The 22,585-nt window shown below is 36.7% G+C and overlaps 1 protein-coding gene across 8 annotated transcripts in view; it reads left to right on the plus strand.

Annotated features, from left to right (window-relative positions):
- ZMYM4 (zinc finger MYM-type containing 4) overlaps nucleotides 1–22,585 on the plus strand; it is a 159,101-nt gene that overhangs the window by 90,557 nt on the left and 45,959 nt on the right. For 4 of the 8 annotated variants that reach the window (XM_003891571.5, XM_009204639.4, XM_017959592.3 and 1 more), the window contains 5 exons: nucleotides 6,867–7,388; nucleotides 9,129–9,190; nucleotides 9,544–9,714; nucleotides 17,474–17,558; nucleotides 17,812–18,067. In XM_003891571.5, coding sequence (XP_003891620.2) covers nucleotides 6,867–7,388; nucleotides 9,129–9,190; nucleotides 9,544–9,714; nucleotides 17,474–17,558; nucleotides 17,812–18,067 — 1,096 coding nt within the window. Of the gene's footprint in view, nucleotides 1–6,866; nucleotides 7,389–7,537; nucleotides 7,720–9,128; nucleotides 9,191–9,543; nucleotides 9,715–10,116; nucleotides 10,193–17,473; nucleotides 17,559–17,811; nucleotides 18,068–22,585 lie in introns of those variants that run through there. The other 4 variants (XM_021944064.2, XM_021944085.2, XM_021944029.2 and 1 more) reach the window with 3 other exon arrangements.

The following is a 22,585-nucleotide window of genomic DNA, read 5'->3' on the forward strand; positions in this document are numbered from 1 at the left end:
CACTTGAGCCCAGGAGTTCAAGACCAGACTGAGCAACAGAGCAAGACCTTATCTCTACGAATAATTTAAAAATCAGTGCGCACGCGTGCATGCGCGCGCACACACACACACACACACACACACACACACGGCCAAAGTAAAAAAAAACCTCTATTAAGGGCCTCTGAATAGTTATCTCTGTTCCTTCGGTTCCTCTGAAGAATTATTTTATGCTGGGATTCTCAAGTTATTTCCTCTCAATCTGTATTGGGATCACTCCACTCTGACTTGCATACTCATTTTCCCACTGATGTAGCTGTTGTCAAGTTAGAAGTTAAGTTCTCAGTCTTCATTTTATCAGTCATCTCAGCAGCATTCATTATGGTTAAGTCACTCCCTCCTGTTTTCTTCATTAGTTTCTATGACACCAGCCTCCTCATTTTTCTCCTACTCTATTAGCTGTTTCTTCTTAGTGTCTTTTTCTGACTCCTTCATTTCGACCAGATTTTGCAGTACTGAAGTATGTCTGGACTCTCAGCTGTCTTCCATCTATAGTAAATAAACTCACTAGGTGATCTTATCTAGTCTCATGAATTTTAAGTACCATCTCTTCATTGATGAGTCCCAAATTTATGTCTCATTACTTGGCCAGTCTTCTCTTAACTACAGGCTAATATATCCAGCTGCCTTCTTGATATCTCCATTTGAAGATTTAAGAAGGATATCAAAATCTGCCATCCCAAAACCAAATTATTCATTCTCCCTCTTTCAGTGTGGTCTTCCCTTAGTGTTTCTGTCTCAAGAAATGACACCCTGTTGTGTTGTCCTTGACTCCTTTCATACCCAGCATCTCATATACATATCAGGCAGTGCCTCTACCTTGAAAATATATCCACATCTGACTACTATTCTTCACATCCACCATTATTTTTACCTTGGGTTTCGCTACCAGTTTTTCCTTGGGTTATTGTAGCTTCCTAAGTGGTCCTAAGTGGTCTTCCTGCTTCCATTCTTCTGCTCCCTATAACATTGAACACTTCATAGTACACAGAAGCTATGTGTGAAATGTATGATCCTTGTAATACATAAATTATGTTAATTTGTCTGTAGAGTCTTCTAACAACTTCCTTTTACACTTACATACATTGCAATTTTTTCGTATTGCTTGCAGTTTCCTAATAGACCTATCCTCTGTTTCTGTTTTCTCATTTTTTTATCACTCTTCCTATCATATATGCAATTCCAGCCATACCATCCTTGCTTTTCCTCATATACGCCAAGCATAGTCACAGTGTCTAAAAGCCAGAAATCTTCCATGAGAAATTTGTGCTTTCAGGTGTTTCAGCTACTGTGATCATAGTGTTCTGTTTTGTTCTCTTGATATAAGCTCTGAGAAACAGAAACTGTTTCTTTTATTTGGTTATAGGGATCACAAGGATGAGAAGAATTCTGATTCAGTTAAGTAATGTAACTAGTACTTATATTTTAATTGCATAAGATTTTATGCAGTCTACAGATTTATTGTGTAAGTACCAAAATTTCTCATTCAAATCAGTTGCTTTGTTAGAAATTGACATCTCTGAGGCCAGGTTCTGTGGCTCATGTAATCCCAGAACCTTGGGAGGTCAAGACAGGAAGAGTGCTTGAGCCCATGAGTTTGAGACCAGCCTGGGCAATGTAGCGAAACTCCCGTCTCCACAAAAAATAAAAAAAGAATTAGCTGAATGTGGTGACGTACATCTGTGGTCTTAGCTTTTTGGGAGGCTGAGATGGGAGGATCACCTGAGCCCAGGAGGTTGAGACTGCAGTGAGCCGTGATCATGCCACTGCACTCCAGCCTGGGTGACAGCAAGATTCTGTCTCAAGAAAAGAAAGATAGAAAAAAAAAAAAAGAAAAGAAATTGACATCTCTGAGAAAGCTGTAAATCTCCAGTGCATTTCAAAGATTTAAAAAAATTTTTTCACTTAACATATCTTGGGAATTCATAAAGCTACCTCATTCTGTTTAACAGCTATATAATATTCCATTAGAGGTGTGTGCTATAATTAAGTTAGCCTCACTGATGAACACATATGCTATTTTCAGTCTTTTTCTGCTATAAATGCTCTTTTTCATCACTGTCTTGTGAGATTATATTTGCAGGATGAATTTGTAAAAGTTGAATTGTTGGGCTGAGCATGGTGTCTAACGCCTATAATCCCAGCACTTTGGGAGGCCAAGGCGGGTGGATCACCTGAGGTCAGGAGTTTGAGACCAGCCTGGCCAACATGGCGAAACCTTGTCTCTACTAAAAATAAAAAAAATTAGCCGGGCATGGTGGCAGGTGCCTGTAATACCAGCTACTCAGGAGGCTGAGACAGGAGAATCACTTGAACCCGGGAGGCAGAGGTTGCGGTAAGCCAAGATGGCACCACTGCATTCCAGCCTGGGTGACAGAGTGAAACTTTGTCTCAAAAAAAAAAAAAAAAAAATTGAATGGTTGGGTCAAGAGTTCTGTGTATTCAAAGTATCAAAAATATTACTTAATTGCCGTTTATTAGTTTTGTACCAGTTTGCATTCCTACCAGTAGCATTTGACTGCAGGAGTAGGCAAACGTTTTTCTGTTAAGGGCCAGATGGTAAATATTTTGAACTTTCTTTGTATGTATTTTAGTCTTGGGCCATAGTTTCCCAATTTTGGCCTATAGCATAGCTGCGAGACTTTTCTTTTTCTTTTTTTTTTTTTTTTTGGAGACAGAGTCTAGCTCTGTCGCCCAGACTGGAGTGCAGTGGTGCGATCTCGGCTCACTGCAATCTCCGTGTCTCGGGTTCACACCATTCTTCTGGCTCAGCCTCCTGAGTAGCTGGGACTACAGGTGCCCACCACCGCGCCCAGCTAATTTTTTTTGTATTTTTAGTAGAGACGGGGTTTCATCATGTTAGCCAAGATGGTCTCGATCTCCTGACCTCATGATCCGCCTGCCTTGGCCTCCCAAAGTGCTGGGATTACAGGCATGAGCCACCGCGCCCGGCCAGCTGCAAGACTTATCAAAACTTTTTGTTATTACCAACTTACTGTGTGAACATGATATCTCATTGTTTTATTAGTTTGCATTTTTCTTGTTGAACCTTAGTATTTTACTGTCCCTGAAAAGTTTGTTTGAGCCCTTTGCTTTTATATATGTATTTGGTTGTTTGTCTATATCTTTACTGAACTATAGGTCCTATCTTTATCTTTTAAGGAAATTACCCTTTGTGATATAAAATGAAATAAAAATTTTTTTTTTTTTTTTTTTTGAGACGGAGTCTCACTCTGTCGCCCAGGCTGGAGTGAGTGCGATCTTGGCTCACTGTAACCTCTGCCTCCCTGGTTCAAGCAATTCTTCTGCCTCAGCCTCCTGAGTAGCTGGGATTACAGGCGCGCGTCACCATGCCCAGCTAATTTTTGTATGTTTAGTAGAGACGGGGTTTCATCATGTTGGTCAGGCTGACCTCTAAGTCCTGACCTTGTGATCTGCTTGCCTCAGCCTCCCAAAGTGCTGGGATGACAGGCTTGAGCCACCATGCCCGGGGAAATAAAACCTTTTAAATCAGTTTATTTTTTTATCTTTTTGATTTGGTTTGTGTTTTCTCATCTCTAGCCAGTTTTAAAGTCACATTTGATCCTTTATATTTTTATTTATAACTTGATCTTTTATTCTGGATTATTTTTGGTCATTATTAGAAAGGCTTGTCTCTGTGACTCAAAAATAATTCTTCCATTGTTTCTTTAATATTATTAAAATAATTCTTCTATAGTTTATATTTAATATTACTGTTTTATTTCTTTATGCCTAAACTTAGATACATGTGTAAAATTTTTTTGATGTGAGTTAGGGATCTCATTTTTCGATATGACTACCCTTTTCTTCAAATACTATATCCTGAATTTAAATGTAGTGATAAGGGGCTGGGTGCAGTGGCTCATGCCTGTAATCCCAGCAGTTTGGCAGACTGAGGTGGGCAGATTGCTTGAGCTCAGGAGTTCAAGACCAAACTGGGTCTCTACAAAAAATACAAAGATTAGCTGGATGTGGTGGCGTGCGCCTGTAATCCCAGCTACTCGAGGCTGAGGTGGGAGGATTGCTTGAGTCCCAGGGCGGAGGTTGTAATAAGCTGAGATCATGCCACTGCACGACAGCCTGGTTGACAGAGCCAGATCCTGTCCCAAAAAATGAACCAACTAACTAACTAAGTAAATGTAGTGATATGGAAAGTTGCTTACAATATTACTTCTTAGTATTGACTTCTCATGTACTGTAGAACTCAATGTTCTGACTACATAAAATGCCTAATTTTTCATTCATGAAAAATTACAGAGCACGTGCTATGTGGTCAGTTACTTATGATGAAATGTTGAGATGACTCACCTGTAAGTTCTTCAGCATACATCTCATAAAATTTTAGCATCTGTTTTACTATCTGTTGTCTCATTTGATTATTTTAGAAAGTATAAACAATTTTTCCAAATCTTATTGCCTCTATGTTTATTAGCAAACGTTCTTATGATATAAACAAACTTTTCTCTCCTTCCCTTTGACATGGACTCAAATTATTTACCCTCATACTGTTTCTAATTTCTGTTTATTTTTTCTAGCTCTGTGAGGAGGAAGAGTCATACCTATCTCTTTCATCATTTTATCCCTAGAACCTAGCACAATATCTATCACAGGGTGGTTTCCTAATAAATATGTACTGAATGAATGAATACTTCAGGCAGTGGGGAGCTATTGAAGAATCTCAAGGGAGGGTGTAATGTGAAATGACTTATATTTTGGAAAGGTAATTCTGGTGTCATTAAGGAAGAGAGCAACCTGAGCAAAGCTCAGAAAAAAAAAAAAAAAAGAAACAGAGGATTGCCCTGTCACATCACCCTGGCTGGAGTGCAGTGGCACAATTATAGCTTGCTGTAGCCTCAAATTCTTGGGTTCAAATGATCCTCCTTCCTCAGCCTCCTGAGTAGCTAGGACTGCATGTGTGTACCATTACACCTGGCTGATTAAAAAAAAAAAAATTTTTTTTGTAGAGATGGGCTTTTGCTATGTTGCCCAGGCTGGTCTTGAACTCCTGGCCTCGAACAGTCCTCTGGCCTCGGCCTCCCAAAGTGCTAAGATTATAGGTGTGAGCCACTGTGCCTGGCCCAGGAAAGCTTTCCTTTGGATTCTGTATCAGTTGGGGCCTGATTACAGATAATCCAACTTAAATCAACTTAAGAGGAATTTATGGGATTTATGGCATCCAGAGAAGGGTTGAAGAACCAGCCACATGAAGGATGTAACCGGGCTTCAGGAACAAATCAGAGCAAGGATGCTAATGCCACTAATATTTTTAGTCTTCGCCTCACTCTGTTTTTATCAGTTCCAGTTTGTTTGCTGATGGACCAATTAAATGTGGTCTGGGCATAGAGTTTATAAGGGTATGGTTGCTTCCTGAGTATACATGTGGATTGAATTAGTATACCTTTGAAGGTATTGTAGAATCCAGCAGGAGATGTGGAGTATTAGATCTAGGTGCTAAGTGGAAAAGATGGATTTGAGGGAGATAAGAAGTAAAGTTGACAGAATTTGTCCAGGGGGGAATCTTGAGCACCTGCTGGTTTGGTGAATCTGTTAACCATCTGAGGGAATTATAAGAAGCATGTGCTTGGAATGGGAGGGAACATGATGAGTTTTGATTTTAGAGATGCTAAGTTGGAGAACGTGTAGGAGCTAGTTGAATGTAGACTTCCGAAATCCTGGAAGAAAGGTCTAAGCTTAAGTGCTTAGGAAGTCAATAGCAAAGGTAAGTGTTATGGAGGTGAACAAAATAGCTCAGTCTGAGTGTGAAAGTAAAGAGAATGGGAATCTTGCAGAGAAACTAATATTGAAGCCATGTGAACAGAAGAAGAGGAGTGTAAAATAAATTAATAAGGCAATTAAGGAAAGTAAGAAGAAATAAGAGTACCAAAGAATCCAAAGGAATTTTATCCATGAGGGATATGCCACTTAGGGATTGAAAAAAGTCAATTCGCTTTGAGCATTGGGACATCATTGATGATGTTAATGAGAAAAGTTCCAGTGGAAAGTTGGGAGCTGATTGTATTAAGCTCAAAGGGTTAATGGATAGAGGTGAAGTAGAAGCAAACTATGTAGAATTTTTTTCCTACAAGTTTGTGAAGGGAAGATGAATGAGGGCATTGTAGGGCTAGGGGGTTGCTTTGTTTTGTTTTGGAATGGGAGAGATTAGTATATATTAGTAGTTTTGAACAGTAAATAATTTTTTATTCTAGGTTGGAGAAAATTTATTTTTATGTTTAAATATTAACTGCCATAAGTGTTTGTTAATATTAGTGCAGAGAAAATGGGACTCAGACCAAAGGACCTGAGTGCTGATCTCAGTTTTACCTGAATAATCGCCATAATAATTATAAATACCATTTTATATTCCCTTCTATTTGTCAGTCATTGTGTTAGTAGGTCTTTTATACATACTATCACTAATCCTCACCACAAATTAATCTCCAAGGTGAGTATTATGCTGTTGTATAGATAGACTCTGAGAGTTTACTTTTCAGGATTACATCGATTTTCAGGATCATGCTTTGATTTCAACACAGATATGTCTGATTCTGAAGTTGGTGCTCTTTTCTCTATATCTCACAGCTTTCTTTTCTAACCTGAAGTAGTTTCTCAAGTTTTGGCTCCTCGTTTCCTTAACTGTCAGATAAGAATAGTCATATCTGTCACACCCATATCAAAGTGTTAAATGAATACTATGGTAATATCTGTATTATGTTTGAAAAAATATTTATTTGGTTAAATACCAAACTGACCTTATCATTGTGGTCTTTAGCACTATCGTTTGTCTAAACAGTATTTTACTTTTTAAGGTGGTGGTATCATGGATACAGAAATGTCTGAAGATATAGACCACAACTTAACTCCTACCCTTGACAGCATGTCTTATGGAATGCCGAATCAAACAGGATCTGAAAATTCATTGCTGGATGAAGATGATTATTTTTTGAACTCTGGGGATCTTGCAGGAATTCCAGTCGTTGGTAGTGACAATGAGGATGAACAGGATTTTAGTTCAAAGGACAATCTTGTGTCTTCAATTCATACTGATGATAGCTTGGAAGTAGAGAGAAGAGTCACACAGCATGAATCAGACAATGAAAATGAAATACAAATTCAAAATAAGTTAAAAAAAGACTTTCCTAAACAGTTTGATCAGGTTTCTGTCTTTAAATCAATACGGAAAGATTTTAGTCTAGTAAGAGAAAACAGCAAAGAGACATTTTCTGGAAAGGAGAAAAATAGAGACCTAACTTATGAACGTGAAAAACGGTTGGATAAACCCCATAAAGATTTGGATTCAAGGTTGAAAAGCAGTTTTTTTGATAAAGCAGGTAATAATTGTTGGAATTAGAACCATAAAACACAATTAAAAATTACTGATCATAATATATAACTTTTACTACTTTTGATGTTAAGTGAAGTATGAACGGTTAAATTCATTGTAAGCTTGTCATTTTTCTTTTGTCCTTGTTCTTTGCAGAGTGACTGAATTTCTCCCAGTAACTTTTGGTAATGGTATAAATGGTTGAAAATAGCTCTAAACCTCATTTCTCCCTCCCCTGGTTGCAATGTTTTGATGAGAAAGGCAAGATACTTGAATCACCTGTTCATTTTCTTTGGTTGAACATTGGAACCTGAAGTTGGATTTAACTTCTTTGTGCTGTAAGCACTAATTCAAACTGCTGTCTCACCACTTAGTCCAAATTAGGGAGTTTTTATTTTATTTTTAAAATTTAATTTAATTTTTTGTTTATAAACTCTCACCTCTATCTGAAAGGGAGGTTTTTTAAAAAAAAAAATTCTAATTTATGTTTTAGAAGTTTCTTGAGGTTTCTCCTGAGCCTCTTTGCCCGGTGTACCCTATACTTTAGCTGTAGTTAACATTCTTGAATATATCATGTATTTCCTTCTGTGCCTTCCTTTCCTCCTGCTATTCCATTTGCCTGCATGTCATTTTCTCTCTGTATATTTGCTTGTGAAAGTACTTCTTATCCAGCAATGCCTAACTCATAAACCTCTTCTACTCTGTCATCATTCTAACTGCTCTACATCAAGAATGAATTGTTTCCTTATCTATATTTCCACAGCGTTTTCATGCCTCATTATTTATTTATAGTACTTATCACACAGTATTATAGTTCTGTATTTGTTTTACCTTACCTACTAGTGTAGGAGTTGAGGGCCAGATTTTATCTTACTCATCTTTGTATTCTTGGGGCCTAACCTAGTGTAGTAAAATAGTAATTATTCAATAAACGTTCACTAGCTGTGAAGGAAAGCGAGTATTCTATACCAGTCCTTGTATTTCTTCTAACAATGCTAGGAAATGTATGGTAGAAAGAACAAACCAGTATCGTTAAAGAGACAGCTTTTGAGTATGTACAAGGCTGTGCGAGGATATACTATGTTTTTCTCTATAATTCAGTATATATTTCCAGTATCCCTTCTTGGGGTATGAGAGTCATGTTTCTCAAGGAACATAATGTCTAGTAGTAGAATGGGGACAAGACAGGTCTGGCAGTAGAAGTGCCAGTGTCCAGTGGAATAGCATAAGATTTAATTTACAGTTAAAGACAATGGTAGAAGAGCTTGTCATAAGGCAGTTCAAGAAGATATCTTTCAAATAACTGAAACAGTGTGTTTTAGGGATTCTTAGAAGAGAGATGATTTTTAACTTATTGAACAGGGAGGGTTTTATAGAGGAGAGGTGAATTTTTGACTGAGCTGAGTCTGGAAAACTATAAAGATTAGGATAGACAGAGGGGACTTGGAACAGAATAAGTAGAAGTGGGGGAGAACAAACACAAGTAATTTTCAGAGCAAAAATAATTGTTTTTTTTTAGGTTTGAGCAAGGAAAAAATGTAGGGTAAGGCTAAAAGTTAGGTGGGGCCAGATTGTGCAGAACTTCGAGTGAAAATACCTTTTGGGTGTTTTTGGGACCCAATTCACTCTAACGAGCATCTTTGTTGGAAAAGAGAGGTGGTTATCAAATGATAGCTTTTTAGGTCACTCTTTATAAGATTTGTTATTCATATACATGTGTTTGTTTGTTTTTTTTTCCTTTCAATAGCTAATCAAGTTGAAGAAACATTACATACCCATTTACCACAAACCCCAGAAACAAACTTTAGGGTAAGTTTTCAGTGTGTATGTAGATTGCTGTAACTGTGACAAGTGTCAAAGTTTTCTTTATGTCACTTTCTAAATTCTAACAATGTATTAGGTAGAGCACTGATTTTTTTTTTTTTTATTTGCTTAATATTTGTGTAAGGTCATCATTGGAGACATTCTAAAAAGCCTCAACTCTTAGGGTCTTTGTTTGTATTTGGTATTTAGACATATAACACATTTACTTTTAGGCATAGGGACGCTAATGAATGTCCATAGAGTTCTTCATTTCCAATGAGCTTTTCTTTGGGTGTTAAACCTGAAGAGGAATCATTTTTAAATCTGAATATTTATTAATCCTTTATATTGTGTTTTAGGATTCCAGCTACCCATTTGCCAATAAAGAATCCATTGGTTCGGAACTGGGGAATTCCTTTGCATCAAATATTAGAATTAAAGAAGAACCTTTGGATGATGAGTATGACAAAGCAATGGCACCACGGCAGGGACTACTAGACAAAATTAAAGATGAACCTGACAATGCTCAAGTAAACATTTCACCTTTTTTCCCCCCCTTCTTTTTGTTCCACACATTGAATTATTCATTTGAGAGAGGAAGTGCTTAAGAAGTGAAATAGTTTGTTGACAGGGTGAAAGGAAACTCTTAAAGAAGGTTGAGGCTATTTGAATTACCATATAAGGCATTAATGAGCTGTATGAAACTTTTCCTGAGTAGTAATTAAGGCTTTTAATCATCTGTGTTTCTTAACACCACTGTGATTTTTGCAATGCATTTTAGCGCAAGGATTTGAGAAGTATACAGCAGATATGGTTGAAGGTTTATGGTAGTTTATGGGTTTGTGGTGCAACCAAGTTTATGTAGGATAGTAAGCCTTTTGCAGTTAATGCTAATGAAGTACAGGCTATATATGGATTTAAATATTTTTCAGGAGGGGTTAATGGACAGATCATCTTTGGAAGGGTTAATTGATTGAAGAACCAGTTCATTGGATTAGTGGATAGAAGGTAAAGGAGGCTTTGATGAATGATACGTGATTCCAAGTTTGAGATCTGTGAGTAATAAGAGTGAAGGTAGAACTCTGCTATTTCAAGGTTGCTCTGGAGATAAAATCATAGAGATCTTGTAACTGTGAGGTCCTGAAGTCAGCTAAGCTATCCATGCAGTTAATGATGTTGCTATTGTTGGAATAGAAGGAAAAAGTTATATCAGATGCTGCAATCATTTTGAAGTGCAAGAAGGGGTCCAAGGGACGAGTATGCAATAGCAGCAATTATTTGAGGGTATCTGTGTTTTGTACAGATGGTATGAATTGGCTGTTTTTCTGAAATGACATTTAATCTGGGGGAAGCTTATATTTTCCTATCTTTCTGTTTGTATTAGAGGGTTTGAGACTGTCAGACTTCTGTGAAAGTGCTTTCTTCTTCTTTTCTTTCTTTCTTTTTGTTTTTTTTTTCTTTTCTTTTCTTTTCTTTTTTTTTTTTTTTTTTTTGAGACAAGGTCTTGCTCTGTTGCCCAGGCTGGAATGCAGTGGTGCAATCACTGCTCACTGCAGCCTCAACCTCCCAGGCTGGAGTGAACTTCCCAGCTCAGCCTCTCAAGTAGCTGGGACCACAGGCGTGTACCACCACACTGGCGAATTAAAAAAAAATTTGGTAGAGGGGCCCGAAGTGGTGGCTCATGCCTGTCATCCCAGCACTTTGCAGGCTGAAGCCAGCCAATCACTTGAGGTCAGGAGTTCCAGACCACCCTGACCAACCTGGTGAAATCCCATCTCTATTAGAAATACAGAAAATTAGCCAGGCATGGTGGCGGGTGCCTGTAATTCCAGCTACTTCGGAGGCTGAGGGAGGAGAATCACTTGAACCCAGGAGGTGGAGGTTGCAACGAGTCGAGATTGCACCACTGCCCTCCAGCCTGGATGACAGAGTGAGACTCCATCTCAAAAAAAAAACAATAAAAATAATAATTTTTTTTTTTTTTGGTAGAGTAAGTTGCACAGGCTTGTCTCTAACTTCTGTGAGCACAGAATTAGGGATAAATAGATGTCTCAACACCTGGGGAAAGTTCATGTGGCAGTATATCCTTCAGAAGACTACAACTATGTCTATATGAAGGGCAGATCTTGTATCTCTTCTCCTGCCCCAATGTGGGTATGCTGGCAGGGTACCAAAATCATCTCTTTCTTTTGTACTTGACCCATGTGACACTTCCCTGGGACAAAAAGGCACTTGAAGCATAAACCAAATACAGTAGGGGTAGAGAACACTGAGAAGGTTATTAGTATTGTTGTTTTCAAAACAGTCAGAGGTTCCATTGGCTAGAGAATATAAATAGGATGGAACAGATAGAAACACTTAGATTTTTATATACTTATTCAGAATTATAAAATGTGTTATAAAATACTGAATATGAATATGAAGTTTCATCATGATTATGGAGAAGAACTTCCCCAAAGACTCCCTCCCTGATTGATTGGACTTGAGAATTAAGCAGTAATGTGAGTAGATCCTGGGCATAAGATCCAAAAACATTCTTTACCCTGACCCCACAATAAGGCACTTGCAGTATGTGAGTGGATAGAGCTAGGTTTTCCCTGAGGAGTCCTTTTTGTTGTCAGCCATACCAGTCCTATAGGATCAGACCTTTGATAATTCTTCTAGAAATCCCCCCAGAGCAGCTCATGTTTTAAACTAGATACATGATTCTTTCCTTCTTTTCTTTTTCTTGTCTTTTCCACACCCTTTTCCACCTTCCCTCTTTCTTTTAGAGGAGTATCGCCTTTCAGTGTTGCATAACTTATTACTTTTATTCATTTCCCATGTACTGGAAAAGGGAACTCTAGTGTATTATTTTATTAGTCTCAAAAAAGTACTATTAGCCTCTCATAAAATACCGATAGATTTTACAGTTGTGGTCAGCGTTTACTTTTGACCATCCAGTTACCAGTAACTTTTTTCATGGTTCAATACAATCATAGCTTTAGTTTATGGCACCTTTTCAAAACTTCCTTGGCTTTTCTTTGTGCTTAATTTAGGTAGTTTTGCTTTTAGCTCACTTGCTAATTCTCTTTTTTACACAATTCATTTTGGTCCTAATTTCTTTACTTTCCTGTATAAACAAGGTGCTGACATGTGTGTATATGTATTTAACTTCCTCTACCCATTTGCTCTTGGTTATTTCTTCAGTTATGATATTCTGGATTTGCCAGTCATCGTCTGTCCTCCTGCCTCTATTACTGGCATGATGTCATTGGGTCTCTCAGTTTCATTTCTTCGTTCTAATTCTATTGCATGTTTCTATAATGTTTTCTGTAGTACTTTTACAGTTACAGATGCTTTTACATGTACTCTGTTGCTTAATTCTCCTAACAACCTGCTATTTAAGATGGCCAGAGTAAAGGATGTTAACATTTGTAGATGAGAGAGCTGAGAGATACAGAGATTTAGTTACTCAGGCCTCATGGCCAGGAAGGAGTCAATCTGGGGTCATAATCAAAGTATTTTTTTTTTTTTTTAGTGTACTAATCTTTCTGTAAATAAAAGTTGTTTAATTTTTAAAATACCTAGAGAAGGTTTCAAAATAGATACTTTAAACAGAGCCAGAGACCTCATTTTCCTCATTTCCCTTTTCTGTAGGTTCTAAAATCTGTACATTCAGTAAATACTACATTAAAATCATGATTTCTTTTTCTTCTTGCTCATAATGATAGAGGGAGAGCTAATGTGTAGTCTCTCATTGAAAGAACTCAATTAAAATGGGAAAGCAAATGAACTAATTGTCATAATAGTGATTCATACAGTTTTGGGAAGAAAATGTGATAATTCAAATGTTGGGGCTTTGTTTTAGCCGTGTTGAGTTAATTTGGCAATAGAAACTTACTCATTTCTAAAATACTTTCATGGGATATTAATATTGGTCTTCATTTGTAGTAAACTAAGAAAGTAAAGGTATTGGTATAGGATTTGTTTTGTTTTGTTTTGACATGTGTTTTTCTGCTTCTGAAAGCTTTGGGGTACCAATTAGATGTTTACTTCTCAGAAAATATTTATTTGTTATTTGCTAGTCATTGATTTATCAAATACTTGTGGAATTAGTGATCATGGGAGGATACAAACATAAACCAAACATGATTGTGCCTTGAAGGCATTGTGGACCATACAGACAGTACTTAAGATGTATACTATTTTACTGTATTACATAAATAATATGTACTCAAGGCTAAAGGAATCCAACAGAAGTTTGCAATAGCCATCACAGAGACTAAGAGAGCTGACTGGAGACCATTAATGTATGCCAATGAGTATTGGTTGTTTCTGGAGTTTTCTGAGATTAAAATAAAAATATTTAAGGAAATTTTCTTTAATACACTATATAGTGAAGGAATGTCATGATTAGTTGATGTTAGAAAATCTTTTAATACATACATTTCATCAGCAGGTCAAATAGGAGTATCTGCAATAGTCACTTTATTAGATGCCAAAAGACATCTCATGTAATTCAGCCATTTCTTACAATAGATTTTTTTCTTGATCATGATAAGGAACTACTACTTCAGATCAGTAAGTTATTGAAGTTCAAGTAAAATGATGCAAACTTTCTGTTAATATTACTAAAAGAATACAAGTTGCAGATGTCATCGTTATTATTTAACTCTTGTTGGATTTTTACTCCAATCCATGTTAAAGAAATTAAAAGAAAAAATAATGGAAAAAGGGAAATAAAATTATCACTTGCTATTAATATTTATGAAAGAATTAATAGAATTCATGAAAATTTAGTGGAGTACGTAGTTGAATTATACCAATATTTCTGTAAACTTCCTAGTTAGATGATATAATGAAAAAGATACACTATTCCCAGCAGCAACCAGTACTTACATCAAATATAACTTGAAATAATGAAGAAACCATCTTTTTAAATATAAGAAATATGAAGATGTCAGTTATTTTTAAATTAAGATTTAAGGCCGGGTGTAATCCTATAATCATGATCACGCCTGTAATCCTAACAATTTGGGAGGCCAAGTGAGGTGAATCACTTGAGGTCAGGAGTTCAAGACCAGCCTGGCCAACATGATGAAACCCTGTCTCTACTAAAAAATACAAAAATTAGCCGGGCGTGGTGGTGCACGCCTGTAATCACAGCTACTCAGGAGGCTGAGGCAGGAGCCTCACTCGAGCCTGGGAGGTGGAGGCTGCAGTGAGCTAAGATCGTGCCATTGCACCCCAACTTGTGGGACAATAGTGAAATTCCATCTCAAAAAAAAAATTGAGATTCAGATTTGATGCAGTTCTGATGAAAATATCAAGTTAGGTTACGAAGTTTTGTAGAAGAATTATAGGCATGCACATACACACACTTACTACACATACATTCTAAAAAATGGATGGAGAGATTGAGAGGGGCAAACACTGTTAAGTGGATGAACATCATATAATTCATTGCTTGCTTTCTTTTTTTTTTTTTTTTTTTTTAAAAGATGGAGTTTCACTCTTGTTGCCCAGGCTGGAGTGCAATGGTGCAATATCGGCTCGCTGTAACCTTTGCCCCGCCCCCGCCCTGGGTTCAAGTGATTCTCCTGCCTCAGCCTCCTGAGTAACTGGGATTACAGGCGTGCGCCATGTCCCGCTAATTTCTGTAATTTTAGTAGAAACAGGGTTTCACCATGTTGGCCAGGCTGGTCTCAGACTCCTAACCTCAGGTGATCCGCCGAGCTCGGCCTCCCAAGGTGCTGGGATTACAGGTGTGAGCCACCACGCCTGGCCATAAACATTCTACAGTTAGTTTCATTAGGATAGCATGATGTGATAAGATTAGTCAGACTGAAAATGATATAGAAGAGATAGCCCAAAAACAGACATTATTTTTTAAGAATTTGATATATTTATCAGTGGCAAATGAAAGGAATTCACTGTTTAGAGAAAGAAAAAGGGGTGGGGTGGGCGTGGTGGCTTACGCCTGTAATTCCAGCACTTTGGGAGACTGAGGTGGGTAGATCACTTGAGGTCAGGAGTTCAAGACCAGCCTGGCCAACATGGTGAAACTCCATCTCTACTAAAAATACAAAAATTAGCTGGGCGTGGTGGCAGGTCCCTGTAATCTCAGCTACTTGTGAGGCTGAGGCAGGAGAATCACTTGAACCCGAGAGGAGAGGTTGCAGTGAGCCGAGGTTGAGCTAGCCTGGGTGACAGAGCAAAACTCTGTCTCAAAAAGAAAAAAAGAAAAAAAAAAAGTTCATTATACATCAAAATGAGTAAATTCCAAATGGAATAAAGCAGGGGTTGGCAAATTATTAGTGGTGGGCCAAATCCAGCCCTCCACCCCCTCATTTTTTTTGTTTTTCCACCCACTGCTTTTATAAATAAAGTTTTATTTGAACATTGCCACATTCATTCATTTACATATTATCTGGGTGCTTTTACTCCATCAGAGGAGAATTGAGTAGTTGGGACAGAGACCATATGGCCTGCAAAGTCAAAAGTATTTGCTATCTGGCCCCTTACAGATAAAGTTTGCTGACCCCTGGATTAAAGGACTGTATTATTATGAAAACGAAACTATTTTCTTATTCTTTTAATGTGGAAATAAAACTTTGTAAGAGATAGAAGAAATCACAAGGGTAAAGACTGTCAGATATTTTTGACATAAAAATGGAAATAAATATATAAAATTTTAACTCAAAGTACACATTGAGGAAATGTTGATAACAAATGCTACTGAGAGTTAATACTGTTCCATTATAATGTACTTTTTGTAAATGAACATTAAAAAATAGCTGCAAATTGAAACAAAGTGGGAAAATACTTTTAAATGGTGTTTTTTCATAAATTACTGGAGTAAATATAATTAAGAACATTTTTTGGGGAGGAAAACAGTCTGTCATTATGTATCAAGAACCTTTACTATGTACCTGTTTACCTAGTAGTTCCACTTTAGGAATTCTTTTCTTGGGAGATAATCCTAAATACAAGAGTATGAATATTCACAAAGATATTCATCGTGGCATTGCTCATTGTACTGAATATGCGGAAACATTAAATGGACCAACATTGTGTTGTGGTTATACAATCTCAGTGCCATGTGGGGCCATTAGAGCCTGAGGCAGAAGGAAAAAATCAGTAATATTGATTTGGTATTTCTTTAAAATTTTGATATTTTGCTCGTCATGGACCTTGCATAAATTTGATTTTTAAAAATACTGTGTTAAAATATTATCTTGATTACTGAGGTTTTGGTGCCCCCTTAATTTTGTACCTGAGGCATGTGCCTCACTCACCTCATCCCAGTCACATCTCTGTGTAATGTGTTACGTTTCTTAAATAATATATATTTGTATGTCTCAAACTTGAGTAATGTGCCGACACCTCCCCACCACAAAAAAGGAGATATATCTGAGATACTCCAGAATTCCAAGAATAAGTGGTCTTGCAGAGTTTTTGCATGTTTCAGTATGATAAACAATATGATAAACAATTAAAATAAAAGTTATATCTATTATGTAATGATTTTAGAATGCAATCCTGTAATTGTAAAAAGCAAACAGCACTAAAAAGTTGTAGTAGAACTCAGTTATATGGTGGTTACCCATGACTTAAAATATGTGTATGTGCACATAAAAATCATTGAAATAAAAACAAAATTTAAATAGCATTCTTTTAGAATTTTCAGACTACGTAGACCTCAGGGATTCTTGGACTTCAGTTTTGGAAACACTGGTATATTTAGCCATTATAAGTTATTTTGGAGTAATATATTAATATACAAAAAGTTCAAATGATTCAAATGAGCAAAAAATCAGTTTATAAGAATGGTATATTTAGTATAATTACAACTTATTAAGAAATAAAACCTCTGTATTGAGGTGGGGAAAAGACTGGAAAGAAATATACCCAAAGAATAACAGTGGTTGTTTTGGGATGATTAAAATATGATTAGATTTTTTTCTTATTTTTATTTATCTAAATTTTCTATAGTGATTGTGTATTACTTTTATAATAAAAAGTAACTCATAATACTTTAATAAAATTAAAGAAGATTTTTCAAAAATAATTTATAAATAGTAGTGTCACAGACTTTCATTTTTTCCTTCTTACACTCCTAGCATATACATATTATACCCATATTTAATTATAGTTTGCTTGCTGTTTTGTATTTTATTATTTCTTATTAATGTTTTAAACATTTTCCACCTCTTTATAGTGGTAGTAAAATGTCTTGAATGTCTGGATGTCTTTAGGTATTTATTCTTTTCTCTATGTATTTATTTATTTTTTTCTTCTTTAAAGGAGTATAGTCATGGCCAACAGCAAAAAACTCAAGAGGGGGAACTGAAAATTAGTGCTGTGTTTTCAGTCAGTGGCAGCCCTCTTGGTAAGAAACAGACCTGAATAAATGGATTGTGTATATTCTGACCAATATGATTGAGAAGAAATTCTGCTTGTATTAATAAACTAGACAGCTCTCTCTACCCACTGAGGATGCCTTTAAATTGTATATTGCATAATTACTATTGGGTTTCAAGACTAGCTCTAGAAGAGAAAGAATGTCTACTTAAAATTCATGGTAAAAAGTAAAACATTTTTTTCTTTCAATTTTTTTTTTTTTTTTTTTTTTTTTTTTTAAGCTCCACAGTTGACTACTGGCTTTCAGCCCTCACTGGCGTCATCTGGCATGAATAAAATGCTTCCTTCAGTTCCAGCCACAGCTGTTCGAGTTTCCTGTTCTGGTTGTAAAAAAATCCTCCAGAAGGGGCAAACTGCTTATCAGAGAAAAGGGTCTACTCAGCTATTCTGCTCCACACTGTGCCTCACTGGATATACAGTTCCACCTGCCCGCCCACCGCCTCCTCTCACCAAGAAAACTTGTTCAAGTTGCTCAAAGTATAGCAGAATTCTAAATTATCTTTTTTATTTCTTTCCTTTCTCTCAGCATACTTTGTTCTTAGCCCATGTATTACGTTTGATACTCCACATTTACTCCTTTTTTTTTTTTTTTTGAGAAATATATTATTTTCTGTCTGCTTTCAGTTGTTGCTTTTCAGTCTTCCAGGTGCTAGGTGCTCAACTTGTTTTTTAGCTTTCAATAATGTTACTTTTATGTATTGTTTTTGAAACCAGCTCTCCCATCCTTGTTAGTTGAAGTGCCTAATATAACAAAAAGTGCACATTTAGGGATATTGTATTACAGCAGTATTTTATCTTATAACTATAGGCAATAGATACTTAAATCCAACAAATATTTAAAGTTATATTTCCTGTTATGTAATTTGAATTTATTTAATACTTTTCTTCTTAACCTTAAATGGCTTCCAGTGTATATATTTTTATTTTCTCAATATCTCTGAACTACCTCATTGTGTCCATTGGAATGTTAAATAACAAAAAAGGGGTATGACCTTATGACTGTAATAAGGTCATCCTGATATATTTGAGGAATACAAAATAACTTTGACTAATTTTGTGATTGTTAGAAACAGTTTAAGTCAGAAAAAGAGGAATAATGCTCTTGTTCTGAAACACTCTATAATCAGGCTACTCAAACCATGATTCATTTATTACTTTAGGCAGTAGTGTTTATAGTTCCTCACACAGATGCTGCACTTTGTCTGCCTGGAGAGGAAAAAAAGATACTCCTCCTCCTAGTTCAGTTAAGAGATGTTTAAAAGAAATTTAAATGTGGTTAGAAGTTTTTCTGGAAGTTAGTTGTATGTACATCGTTTATGCTTCATTTTTTTTAAATGACTGAAAGAGTAAATTTTGGTTATATTTGAGGCAGCTTAAATATATACTGTAACTTATGTATGCAAATATAGATTTGACTTCAGTTTTCTTCGGAATTTCTATTTTTATTGTAAAATTGCCACTATTTAAAAGAAAAATAGAAACTTCTGCAACTTTTTGTTTTGGGACTATCTCTTAAATTAATTACACATTCTTTTGAATAGCTTCTGTGCTATCAGTTTTTATCTCCTGAGTGCTTATTTACTGTTCACGTGTGGCTAAAAGCCATTTAGAATCATGTATATTGATTAAAGTGTAGATTAAGATATTTTATATCAATTTTTGTTCGAAAATGAAATTTGATTAAATAAGATTGGTGCTTTTGTGACTTTCAATGCCTTTTGTGAAGGAATTTATAAAAGGGAATTTAAAAAATATATCTTTGAGTTATGTTGTCATTGTTAGAATAATAATTATCCCAGGGCTATTTTGAGTGATAGATTTTGATTATTATTTTTTAAATTTATTTCATTAGAACATAAACCATGAGGAAGTAGTTGGGGAAGGTGCCAGGGAATTTTGGCTGAAGGATATGAAATTTTTTAGTTACAAAGAATTGAAGGTCTGTTGTACAATATGGTGACTGTAGTTAATGATAATTGTATTCTTGAAAAATGGTGAGAATGGATATAAAATGTTCTCACCACAAAAGCAGTAACTGAGGGAATGCAAATATTAATTAGCTAGATTTAGGGATCGCACAGTGTGTGTGTATACACACACAGACACACATACACACATACACACATACACAGGTTGAGTGTCTCTTACCTGAAATGCTTGGGACCAGAGGTGTTTCAGATTTCGGATTTTTTAAAAGGTTTTGGGATATTTGCATTATATCTACTAACTGATGGAGCATTTCTAATCTGAAAATCTGAAATTTGAAATGCTCCAATGAGCATTTCCTTTAAATATCATGTTGGCGCTAAAAAAGTTACAGATACTGGGAGCATTTTGGATTTCTGGATTAGGGATACTCAGCCTGTTCCTCAAAATATGATGTCATGGCTGGGTGTGGTGGTTTACACCGGTAATCCCAGCACTTTGGGAGGCTAAGGCAGGTGGATCACTAGAGGCCAGGAGTTCAAGACCAGCCTGGCCAACATGGTAAAACCTCCATCTCTGATAAAATTACAAAAATTAGCTGGGCTTGGTGGCGCATTCCTGTAATCCCAGCTACTCAGATGGCTGAGGCACAAGAATCACTTGACCCTGGGAGGTAGAGGTTGCAGTGAGCCAAGAGTGCACCACTGCACTCCAGCCTGGGCGACAGAGTGAGACACTATCTCAGAAAAAAAAAAAAGAAAAGAAAATTATGTTGTACACATAGTAAATACATATAATTTATATCAGTATAAATAAATGTATATCTCTGCACACACACACACCCCCACAAGGGTAGGAACTTTGTGTATCTACTTTAGTATACCCAGTACAGTAAATGCTTAATAAGTATTTGTTGAATGGGAGAATTAATGATCCTAACTTTTTTTTTTTTTTGAGACGGAGTCTCGCCGCTCTGTCGCCCAGGCTGGAGTGCAGTGGCGCAGTCTCGGCTCACTGCAAGCTCTGCCTCCTGGGTTCACGCCATTCTCCTGCCTCAGCCTCCCAAGTAGCTGGGAGTACAGACGCCTGCCACCATACACTGCTAATTGTTTGTATTTTTAGTAGAGATGGGGTTTCACCATGTTAGCCAGGATGGTCTCCATCTCCTGACCTCGTGATCTGCCCGCCTTGGTCTCCCAAAGTGCTGGGATTACAGGTGTGAGCCACCACGCCTGGCCCAATGATCCTAACTTTTAAAAAAGCTATACTTAACTACTTTATAGTTATAACTTATGCAGTAAAATTATTTAGTAAAAATAGACTATATGGCTTGAATTGTAAAATATACTTTTAAAAATGAATGCTTAGGTATATATCCTGTCTCTAATTTCTGTATTCCAGTATATTCATCATGGGATTCTTTTTTTTTTTTTGAGACGAAGTTTTGCTCTTGTTGCCCAGACTGGAGTGCAATGACACAATGTTGGCCCACTGTAACCTCCACCTCCAGGGTTCAAGCGATTCTCTTGCCTCAGCCTCCCAAGTAGCTGAGATTACAGGCATGCACCACTACGCCCAGCTAATTTTTTTGTATTTTTAGTAGAGATGAGGTTTCTCCATATTGGTCAGGCTGGTCTCAAACTCCCGACCTCAGATGATCTGCCCGCCTCGGCCTCCCAAAGTGCTGGGATTACAGGCGTGAGCCACCGCACCGTGCCCGGCACTCATCGTGGGATTCTAAGATTTAAGTCAGTTTGAAGATTTTAATTTTTATAGGGTTTCTTCTTTTTTCTTTTTTTTTTTGAGACGGAGTCTCGCTTCTGTCAGCCTCATAGGCTGGAGGTAATGGATCTCAGCTCACTGCAAGCTCCCGCCTCCGGGTTCACGCCATTTGCCTCAGCCTCCCCGGTAGCTGGGACTACAGGCTCACACTCACTCGGCTATTTTGTATTTTAGTAGAGACGGGTTTCAACTGCTTTTTTAGCCAGGATGGTCTCGATCTCCTGACCTCGTGATCCGCCCATCTCGGCCTCCCAAAGTGCTGGGATTACAGGCTTGAGCCACCGCGCCCGGCCGGGTTTTTTCTCTTTCTTATTTTGTCATGAAATCATTTCATATAATAACTTCATGTTCCTTTAATTCTTACTCTAGGGATCAACAGTCTTTAAAATTTCAGCGATACTTATCCTTTTATAATCACCATAGGCTGGGCATGGTGGCATGCACTTGTAGTCCCACCTACTCAGGAGGCTGAGGTGGGAGGATTGCTTGAGCCCAGGAGTCTGAGACTCAACCTGGGCAATATAGTGACCCAGCCCCTAAAATGTCAGTCATATCTCTCTGTCTCAAAAAAACAAAAAAAATAAAAAAAGTCATAGATTTTTTTTTTCAAAGATTTATCAGTTATTTTCAAAATGGCTATGGAAAACTCATATATATAAGTTTTAAAATATGCCCTCTTTCTCATTTAAAAAAATTATTATTCTTGTCCATACATGTTACTCTTTTCATCTAGATTTATCAAGTTTCTTTGGCCTCTGGTCTCTGGTGTTTGCCTAAGCTTTATATAGAGACAGGTCATTTCTACCTATGTGTCATTTTATCTATGTCTTGATCTTATGTAATTCAGTTGCTCTTCAAGATTATGTTCTCTTCTCGTGTTTGGTTTATCCATTATCCAAATTCTCCATTTCTTCAACCTGTTATCCCTTGACTCTTAACAGTTCTACCTTTTTATTCACTTATTCTTTTACCCTTTTTTAATTCCTTACTCTTTTTCATTCACCCCTTTCTGTTCTTTCAGGTACTTCTTACTTATCTCCTCAGCCTTTTCTTCTTCATTTTCTTTCTTACTTTTCTCATACTTTTCATTTTACGTAATACTTACTTTCTTTTTGCTTCAGTCTTCAACCATTGTCAACCTTGTTTTTCCTTATATTCCATTTTACTTCCTGAACTACTCTTTCATCTCCTGTTCAACACTACCTTTCCTTCCTTTTTATCCCATCTTATTTACACGGTGATTACAACAGTTTGGTATACTCTGATTTATCTGATTGTAAAACTGAT

Source organism: Papio anubis, chromosome 1 (assembly GCF_008728515.1).
Source record: "Papio anubis isolate 15944 chromosome 1, Panubis1.0, whole genome shotgun sequence".
In the NCBI taxonomy this organism is placed as follows: domain Eukaryota; kingdom Metazoa; phylum Chordata; class Mammalia; order Primates; family Cercopithecidae; genus Papio; species Papio anubis.